Source organism: Epinephelus moara, chromosome 14 (assembly GCF_006386435.1).
Source record: "Epinephelus moara isolate mb chromosome 14, YSFRI_EMoa_1.0, whole genome shotgun sequence".
In the NCBI taxonomy this organism is placed as follows: Eukaryota; Metazoa; Chordata; class Actinopteri; order Perciformes; family Serranidae; genus Epinephelus; species Epinephelus moara.
This window is the reverse complement of record NC_065519.1, coordinates 15,223,818-15,234,406: the sequence shown is the minus strand read 5'-3', so window position 1 is coordinate 15,234,406 and position 10,589 is coordinate 15,223,818. Positions and strand designations below refer to the sequence as shown.

The window sequence follows — 10,589 nt, the reverse complement described above, 5'->3', positions numbered from 1 at the left end:
GCTGCCACAGTCCTTTGTTGTGAGCAGTTGTGATTTTTCTGTCAGCACAATATCAGTGCTGCGAGTCATGCATACCACCCCTCTGCACCTTTCAGGCACTTAGGAAGTCAGAAGGCCTATTTGTGTGTGATCACATAAAAACACATAGAACCATAATTCATACAAGCAACAAGCATGTGTGTAGGGCTGGGTATTGGTACTTGATACCTTTTTAAGGCAGTGGTTCCCAGCTGGTCTAGCCACAGGCTCCAGATTGCTCCTTAGTCATAAGTTCAAGGTCCACAAAGTTAAATATATCCAGCATCATGCTAACTTGTGTTTTGTCTCAGTTAAGTAGCTGCAGGCGGCATTTTTCCGCACTCCCCAATGTTGTTTTTATATTGCCAATGCTGAAAAAAGACTGATTGGGCTTTCCTGCAAATTTGCACAATTCCTATCTAAAAAGGGCTTGCTGTTCACTCACTCTATCAACAGGAAAATGTCCCTTCAAAATAAAAGCTTGTGTCAGAAATTCACTGCACTTCAAATAAAGTGTGTTTTTACAAACTTGACACATTCATGAGTAGGGGTGTTCCAACAAGGGTACCTCACGATTCGATTCGATTTCGATTATGGGCGCTTCGATTCTTCGATTATGGCGCTTGTTGATTCGATTCGCTTATTGGTGCCACGATTCTTCGATTATTGCACTTTTTAATGCTTTCTTCCATACAAGATTGATTTTGTCTTCATCTGTGGCTACATTTTTAAATAAATAGCCTATCAATTAACTCAGTTCCTCTAAAACTACACTCAATAAGTAAATAACAAGGTTTTTTGAACATTTGACTTGTATTTTTCAAAGACACAAAATATTTTATTTTATAACTGTTATGCAAACATTTGCACTTTGACCTACTTAACTTTGACCAGGGAAAGCTCCACTTGCACAAGAGTCCCCTCTATTGGCGGAAAACACTGAAAACAGTCAAGCCCTGGATTTAATGAGGTCATTAATTCAAGTAAACAAGATATGTACTTCCATCAAATTTATTTAATGGAAAATGGAAAGTTATTCAGTCTGGAATATGAATAGGATAACTTTACAAAAAAAGCTGCCATACAGAACAAAAGTGCATTCCTCAAAATTAAATAATTCAACTTATTCAGTCTGGAATATAGATAGGATAATTTAACAAAAAAGCTGCCATATTCCAAGGTAACAAATTGCATTCTTCTGAACAAAAGTGCATAATTCAACTGAACTTATTCAGTCTGGAGCTTCAGTACAGTGAGGTAAACACAACACAAACACAGTAGAGCAGAGTGGCACTCACACTCATCTTAAAGTTAACTGTCCTCCCATATTCCCTCCCCTCCCTCTTGACCCCCTACATCCTCCTGTTGTGTGAGAGAGGCAAATGTCCACATTGTGCTACTCATCTTCATCAGACTCTTCATCGTCAGTGCCAGAATCTGGGACACACACATTCTTGTGCAAGAATACCAGCTGGTCAATGTGCTCCGACAGGACGTTTGCTTTGGTTTCGTCGTAGAGGTGGGGGATTTCTTTCTCTGCGAAGTGTTTTCGGTGAGGGAGTTTGTAGCGCGGCTCCATGGTGCGCACCACTAACCGAAACCCCCTGTTGTTTACTACTGAATACGGGCGTAAATCCGTCGCAATGAAAGTAGCTATTGCTTTTGTAATGCTCTTCGCCTTCTCCGAGTTCTTGGGAAGTTTGGAGACAGTCTCCAGGATGGTCCTCTGTGTGGTGGGCACGACCGGAGGAACCTTCTCCGTTTCGGGATGAAAGCGTACAAGGTGCTGCCTCATGTTTGTGGTGTTGCTGAGGTACTTTATTTTTGCTTTGCAAATCTTGCAAATCGCGTAGGTCTTGTCAGTCGTCTTGTTTTCTCTCTCATAAAATCCAAAGTACTGCCACACGGTTGCAGTCAACCCCGGTGGCGAGAGAATCGGCCGCTCTTTGGAGGCTGCTGAAGCTGTTGCCATTTTGCAAAGAAGCTAACGTGCTCTGTTTGTAGTGGTCTCACTCACTAAACAGTCCGGGCGGCGCGCGCGTTAAGGATCCGGTTACGTGTTTTTTGTTCCGGTCTTGCAGCAAAGCATCGACGTTAATTAATCGATGCCAAATCGTCACGTGCCGCATTTCGATGCATCGCCACATCGATGAATTACACCCACCTCTATTCATGAGTCACTTGCGGTCCATCCAAAATGGACCTGCAACCCACTTTTGGACCACGACCCACTAGTTGGGAACTTGTGCATTAAGGTTATCGACTGAAATCACCCAGTACCAAGTAGTAGTGAAACGTTACAATTGATGCCTGTATTTGATCCTTTTTGTGCTGGGGGTCTAACCCCGGACTGTCCAGACTCCCCACTGGATCAAGGAACTTTCTGTTGCTGCCTACTCCGGAGGCACTCTCCTCCCTTAAGAACGTTCAGTTCAACATCTAGTCAGTTGGCACATGCTAACACATCTGCAGCTGTTAAAACGGTCCAAACAAACTCGCAACAACATCGAAACAGCTCGGCTTAGTTGTTATAAACTGTTTGGTAATGTAAACTGTAACGTAAACCATATGAACAGTTAGCCCTGTCACTGTGTGTGTGTGAGGCCAGATGGACTCTCTGTCCATGGCGTAGAGCTCACACTGAGCTACAGCAACAGCTACAATCAATACAGTCCGTGGTTTGGTGAAGTTAAATGCCGAAATGCTACCAAAACATTCAGAATTATGGCTATACTACATGCCACTCCATTCACATTACAGGTATCGAATGATGTACCCTATTGGTATTGGCACTTTACTTTAAGGGCACTGATACTAGTACTGAATTGTAATCACTATCACTACTGGGTTCAGCCTCTTAACATTTAGAGGGTATTGAAAGTTTGCTGTCTCCCACCACAGGTGATCTCTCGCTGGGAAGAGTACATGAGCAAAGTCAGGCCCAAACAGGGCAAGAAAGTGGAGGTGCAAGCTGTGGCGGCACACTTTCCCTTCCACAAGTACTTCTCCAACGCCCCCCAGCCTGTGTTCAAGGGCCGGTCATATGAAGAGGACATGGACATCGCAGAGGGCTGCTACCGCCACATCAAGAAAATATTTACCCAGCTGGAGGTAAGAATGTCACACACACACACACACACACACACACACACACACACACACACAGTGTACTAGTTTCCTCACTGCTGAGCAACACCCAGCGGGATGTAAGGAGGCTACTTCAGTGCAAAAAGGCAATTTTATTTATAGAGCACATGCCATTACAGTTAGATTGAAGTAATTAGAAGCACACAGGCGCACTTCACCTCCAACTTATCTGAGGTAAACATGTATTGCCCTTACTCACAGAGGCTGTGTCAGCTGTATTTGATTGTACTCACAGACTGTGTCCAGGTGTTTCACAATCACCCATGCACAACAAACTGTGCCGACCAAGTCACCACAGTGACAGGTTGTTGTAGATTAACAGTGATTGAACAGACACTGTCTGTGTCTGTGTGGATGTGTCTGCTCATAAGCAGCTCTTCTGCCACTTTTGCATCTCTCTGAGCTTTAGTCATCACCTGTCTCTTTGCTTTAGTTGCTATAATGAAACATTATATAAGATACTTAACAGTGTATTTGTAGATATGATTGCTGACCCTTTTGAAAAGATAGTTGGTACAACAAAGTGATGCAGGCTATTACTGCTCCTCTTTTTTACCCTCCCTGTCACTCTTTTCACGCTCTTTCCCACTGACAAACACACAGCTGAATGTGTTATAATTCCTCCTCAGTCCGTCAAGTATTTCTATAGGGATAACAATAACATTTCAGATTTATGGGAACACCAAGAAGGTCTCCAAAAAGCAATAAAGAAGTTATTGGCTGGAGGTAATATCCCAACATGTGTGGTGACCTTGATTTATCTGGCTGGCCTCTGTATCACTGCATCACAGCACCTCTCCCTCCTCCCTCGGCCTCACCCATGCTGCAGTGAAATCTGTACGCCCATTAAGAGGTATTTCTGTCTGTGGTGCAGGGTACACAAAAGCAACAATGTGCTGATTTTGCTTATCTGTCTGCCTCTTCAAATGTAAAAGCAGTTTGGAATAAGCTGTCATAGGAAAATCCAAAGAACGCATTGCTAGACAGACAGACAGCAACACAATGTGCCTCCCGGGTTCCTCCTGTGTAGACATCTCTTGTTTCTTCCTCTGCAGTCCCACCACTGTTTACTTTTTCCTCTCTTCCCTCTCTTCTCAGTGTCTGTGAATCCTTACCATCTTGATTTCACCCTTCAACCGCTCTGGAGCCATGGGGGTTAAAAATAGATCTCATCAATATTGCATGTTTTGATTGGTTTAATATTAATGCTAAAATAGTAACGCATCAAATATTTATACTCCAGTGCTGTCCGAGTCCACTTCTTCCGTCCTCTCCTCCTCTCTCCCTTCCCAACCCCTACAGAGCCAGTGTGGCGACCTGAAAATAGCACGCCTGTTTACCCACATTGCTCCTCTGTGCTTCTCCCCCACTGCGCGGTTTTCATACTGCCATGATATCGACACTCTGAAGTGAAGTGGCTCAGATTTTGTGTAAAAACTGGCCCTCAAATTTCCATTCCTGCATAAGCCCTGTAAGAAAATCTGTGCTAAAGTGCTGCTCAAGCTGCAGTTATTGAACAGCAAACTACACCCAGTATACTATCTGCAGAGCAGCCCTGTGGCTCGCTGACCTCTGTTACACTGCATCATGGGAAAAGAGGAGACTGTTTCCTAATGAAAATAGAAGGCAGAGGGATTATGTTAATTGTATGTTTAATTAAAAGACGGACAGATTGGCAATCACTGCAACATATTTTACGACTGAACATGACTATGAATCAAAAGTAGAGGCAGTTGGAGCTATTAAAGTGGCGGGGATACGCCACCCTACAGTTTTTAAATGTGGCTAGACACAAAGATGTATCGGTGTTGGATCTGAATATTGAACTTTGCCTTTTTTCTTTTAGAGGTGTGATTATTTCACCTTAGATAATCACCTTATCCATCATCTGTGACAGTAATCATCCATCATTTTGTCAGGATACCATGATTTAAGTTCCCCCTACCCCCACCCACCCATCCACAGACTGTATGAAACATGAAAGCAAAACTTAACTTCATTCATAAATAGATGAATGCATATCTACAGTATGTTAATAAGTCTGAGATTGCTTAAGTCTTCCCAGAGGTCTATATACAAGCAGTTTTAAATTGCCTGTGGGAGGTTGCTGTTTTTCTTGATTTCTCTTCACTAGTTGTGTTCCTAAATATTTCTCCTAACCCTCACTTTCTCTCTCATGTCTACCCTGCAGGAGTTCAGGGCCTTTGAGCTGCTGAGGAGTGGACTGGACCGCTCCAAGTATCTGCTCGTGAAAGAAGCCAAAATCATTGCCATGACCTGTACACATGCTGCGCTCAAACGTCATGACCTGGTGGAGCTGGGATTTAAGGTACACTCTACTCAGTTGAAATAAAGACAGCAGCCTGGCTAAGCTTGTATTTACTGCAGTTGCTTTAAGTGCTTGGTTTAAATTGCTGATTCTCTTTGATAGTATGACAACATCCTGATGGAGGAAGCTGCCCAGATTCTGGAGATTGAGACCTTCATCCCCCTCCTGCTACAGGTAACCCTGTCCTGACTAAATCTCAAACTTGTCTTTTTTCAAGTTGAGTTTTTGCACTGTGAATGAAGGCTTCAGTCAATCACATGTAGGCTAAGTCCGAACCAAGAGGGCAACCTTAGAACTTCTTTCCACCTTGGCAAAGCAGCACATACCAGATTCACTCCTTCTGTTTTTAGCTTTCACAATAAAATCCCTAGACATTGTGTAACTGTTAAGCTGTGGGAACTCACTTTTCGGTTTTTTGCTAGAATAAAACTCAAAATGGCTCACAGAATCTTGGGCTTTACAACAACTTACCTCAGACAGACTTCCAAACGCTACCAAAAAAGAAGCCTAAGAGAGATCTGAGTCAGACATACAGTAGCTTCCTGGACTGAAGGGGTAATAATTTACCTCTTTGTCCTTCTCTCTACATCTGTCTCCATGTTTTTTTGTCTATGTAATCACTCTTCATCTCCTTATCTCCCCTATCATTGCTTTCATTGTTGTCCCCGCTACAAGCTGTTTTCTGTCTGATGCACTATGTAACATATTCCTCACGCAGTTACTCTCTGCACGGTCGACTGCAATCGTATAAGAGCATCCCTTACACCCCGTTCTCCCTCAGCAACCTTGTCTAAATGCTACATGACAAGGCCGTTTATTTTTTGAAGATGTTTATTTTGGTTTTTGGGGGAGGTGGATGTACAGTCTCGAAACCCATCGTGTGAAGACAATAAACCTCTGTGGTTAATGGACAATATTTTGGGATATTCAACAACCCAGTCTCTCACCCAACTTGTCAAATACAGATGCTTGGTCAGTGGCTCTGGACGTCAGATACGGACACATAGAGACACCCTTTAGCGAGGGTATGACATGCAGCAGACTCAATGGCATTTTTTTGGTGCTCTGAGCAACTGTTATGATACAGAGAGCAAGAAAGTGCGCATTGGGCGGGTTGGAGGGGAGGTGAATGGGTCAAACAAACTCCAGACTTTCACCCAGGAGACTGCTGTTCTTTTCCTGTGTGAAACAAAAAGTCAATTGAGTTATTTCAGTAACGACATAATGTGCCAGGATGTGGAGCATACAAATGAGGTTACATTACGTTAGTAACAACGTTGTTTTTTAAGCCAAACCATGTGTATTTTTCTATACCTGCGAAGAAGGGAAAAAAGGGAAAAAGAGAGGAGAAAAAAAATAGACTACTAAACGCTGCTCTGGGTCAATAGGATTGTGGAATTTTTGCAAATTTGCATGGCTGCAGGAATGAATAGTTTTGCTGCGAAATATCAGCAGCCAAGTATTTTGCATTTTTGTGTTATTTATTTGGCACGTCCCCAGTGTGTAAAGGTCTCAAGACTGAACATTTGAGCTGTTAATCTCAACTATTGGAAAAACTATAGCCATGCCTTGTCAGAAAACTTGCTGCTAGACCTCAGCACTGTCATAAACTCTGACAACAAACCTAGTTTAATCCTTTACTCAGGACTCCGCTTTCTGCCACCTGACTTCCTCTATTAAGGTCTGACTGATGGGCTCCAAACACAGTAATGGTGCTTGTCTTTGGTAGTTGTGCCTAATTGTCCGAGATAGTGCTAATGTCTGTTTACAGATGAGATCATTAAGCACATCAGCTCATTCAACGACCTCGCCAGAGATCCTGTCTTTATCTCTCTTCTCTAGTGAGTCACAGTCTGAGCCTTCTGCCGGGTATACGTCACAGCGAAACTGTTTATTTCTCCTCCACCTCCCCTTCGCTTTTCTTATTCAGCCATTCGACCCTTATCAGTCATTTAAGTGATTAAATCAAGTCTTGATTCGCAATGGTTGGTATATCAGATTTGTCCGAGGTCAAACTCCAAATAAACCACATCTAATGAGCAAAACCTGGCGGCATGACGTAGACAACTGTACAGGCCTTTCATGCTTTACTGCCCACCTGGAGTTAAATGTTATTATCTGCTGAAGATCTGATTTTGTAAACATTGTATAATCTCATCAAGTGATTAGACAAAAAGAAAATTTAATAAAGTTGTAAAAAAAAAAAAAAAAAAAAAGGAAAAAGATTACTGAGTCTAGGACAGACTGTTTAGGTGTCCTCTGTAACACGTGCTCTTACCACTTACTTTTGTCTTACAGAACCCAGAGGATGGCTACAGCAGGCTGAAACGTTGGATTATGATTGGGGACCACCATCAGTTGCCCCCTGTTATCAAGAACATGGCCTTCCAGAAGTACTCCAACATGGAGCAGTCTCTCTTCACCCGATTTGTGCGCCTTGGAGTACCCACCATAGATCTGGATGCACAGGGCCGTGCTCGTGCAAGGTAGGTCACCATGACTGAACACGAAGCAAGACTCGTATTTGACTGGTACTGTATCCTCGCAGATAGGACATAACCATGTGACCTAATGTGTGTTTGTCTTTCTGTCCCACAGCCTGTGTAACCTCTATAACTGGCGCTACAAACACCTGGGGAACCTGCCTCATGTCCAGCAACTGCCTGAGTTCCAAGTTCCCAACCCGGGCTTGACCTTTGACTTCCAGCTAATTAATGTGGAGGACTTCAATGGGGTGGGAGAGTCTGAGCCCAACCCTTACTTTTACCAGGTCAGTAGAAGTGCACACTACCACACACACACAGACAAATAGAGCTGTTGTGGTGAAAGAATTTCCCATGTGGTGACTTAGGGTGTAGTAAGTAAAAATGTTGGCTCAAGGTAGAGTATCTACAGGCTCTGGCCCTTGCTCTGGATGAAGGGAAGGCTGAATCACTTAGAAAACAGGACCTGCAGGTCTATGTGGGTTCAGTATTAATTTTCGTCTGTTGTTGTTGTTCAGCAACGTAAGGGTTGGTCTTTGTGGTATCTGTCCTGCCCCTTCACCACTTTGCTTGAATTTCTGGGTAACAACTCAACTCAACTCAAATTTATTTTTAAAGCACATTTAAAAAGTACTCACGTTGACCAAAGTGCTGTACAAAAGGAATAAAATGCTAAAAAACGCATACATAAAAGGCGACATAACTGTCAGGTACATAGCTCACACATTTAGAGACACAACACACACAGGCACACGTCAGGGAAGACCACATCAGGGGGACTCACGCTAATGAAATAAAGTAGGATTTTAGCCTGGACTTAAATGAGTCAGTGGAGGGGGCAGATCTGATTGGGAGGGGCATGCTCTTCCACAGTTTGGGGGCAGACACAGCAAAGGCACGATCACCCTCGAGCTTAAGTCTGGAGCGTGTGACAGCCAGAATAGATGGTTAGAAGGTCTGTGATGTAGGATGGGGCCAGACCATTAACAAGTGACAGCGATGGGCGTTTTACTCCAAGTTGAATATTTTTCAACTCTCAGCAACCAGAAAAAGATAGTAAATGTGCAGGGATCAACACAGAATTAGTCTCGCCACCAGACAATCAGAGATCTCCGCCTTCTGATAGTCTGGGGACACTCCTTTCTAAAGTATGTTTAACACACCGGCGAAAACGGCCGGCAACAAAGCAACGCCTCTTGCATTTTTGAAAAGGACACTCCTTCTCGGAAATGTGCGCTCCCCCTTTTCTCGTCCGCAAGGAAACAAACACACAGAGAGCTTGAAAATGGATGCCGAGAGATTTAACTCTGTTTTATCAAATGTGTGCTCATCTGTGAAGAAAATATTTTTTCCAGCCGCAAACGCGACAAACATCCACTAACTTTGACGGAGTTTTCTGCGAGCGCGGCTGAGCCATTTTCTACCGCTACACTTGTTTCTAGTGGGACTATGTTACAAGCACAAGAGTTCAGCGAGCCACCGAAGGACCGCCCTGCAGATTTAGTTCTACAACGTAGGGAGTTTTTTTATAACTCTGAAATTGTATCCGCCCATCTAAACACAAAATCAGGGAGAAAGTCATCAGTCTTTAGTTAAGCAAAGTGTCTAAAGACTGACTTGTGAGTCTAACACAGAATAGACACTCATGGTGTCATCATGGTGCTGGCATTTGTAGCATTGTGTAAATACGTGGTGCTCTCATGAAAAAAAAAAAAAAGCATGAACATAAAGGTACTGGCAGTTGCTTTCCATCCCCTGCAGTTGGCATGTCAGTAGCATGGGATTGCGGATATTGTGACAGCCCTATACACAAATATCAATAAAGCACAACTGTTACCTGTACTCAGTATATCTACCAGTTATATGACTCATTCAAACCCCTTTCTTCTACTTTGGAAATCTATGGCAAAAGTCAAACTATGACTATAACTAGAATAGTTATTTCTAGAAAATAAAAACAGTTAATGTAATTGTGAAAACTAACCAAAACAAAACTGGAATAAGTACGAAGGATAGACATGTTTTCAGTTGTAAATACCCTGCTGCCTACAGCAGGAACCCTCAAAGACCCGTTACCTTAATTTGGAGGACTGTGAAAACCCAGTGTATAATGCCCAGTGTGTCTGTAGCACAGGTACATATTACATTGTTGCAGAAGTTGTTTGTGTTACACAATGTGTGGCAGTTTTGTAATACAATTTAGACACTCCTTTACACGGATACACACTCATGCACACTTAGTTCCACCAGAGCAGAGAACAGTATTTCTCCTAACCTCCATTTCCTCTGAATCGCTTGTTGTACAGCAGTTCATTCATTTTAAAATTTTAATGATTTAGCTACCGGCCCGTATGATATATTCATAACCCTGCTTAGGCTGCCCAGCACAGACCAGTGGGTTTGTCCTTCACACCAGGAGCCAGATTGTGTTTCATCATGACATTGCTGAGACACTCAAGACTGTGTGTGGGTGGAAAGCAGGGTTGAGAGGGAGTGTTAAAAAAAAAAAAAAGAATGTTTCCTCTGGCACCACACCAGCACAGGAGCCCAATTGTTACTGTAAAATTTAACAGCAAAACTATCGAGTGTGATGGTAACATTTTAAGTACTGA

At 43.0% G+C, this 10,589-nt stretch overlaps 1 protein-coding gene across 1 annotated transcript in view; it reads left to right on the top strand.

Annotated features, from left to right (window-relative positions):
* The window catches only part of aqr (aquarius intron-binding spliceosomal factor), a 73,789-nt gene that overhangs the window by 40,342 nt on the left and 22,858 nt on the right, over positions 1-10,589 (top strand). The window contains exons 27-31 of the mRNA XM_050061649.1: positions 2,920-3,129; positions 5,357-5,494; positions 5,597-5,668; positions 7,793-7,980; positions 8,093-8,264. Of these exons, the coding sequence (XP_049917606.1) occupies positions 2,920-3,129; positions 5,357-5,494; positions 5,597-5,668; positions 7,793-7,980; positions 8,093-8,264 (780 nt within the window). The remainder of the gene's footprint in view (positions 1-2,919; positions 3,130-5,356; positions 5,495-5,596; positions 5,669-7,792; positions 7,981-8,092; positions 8,265-10,589) is intronic.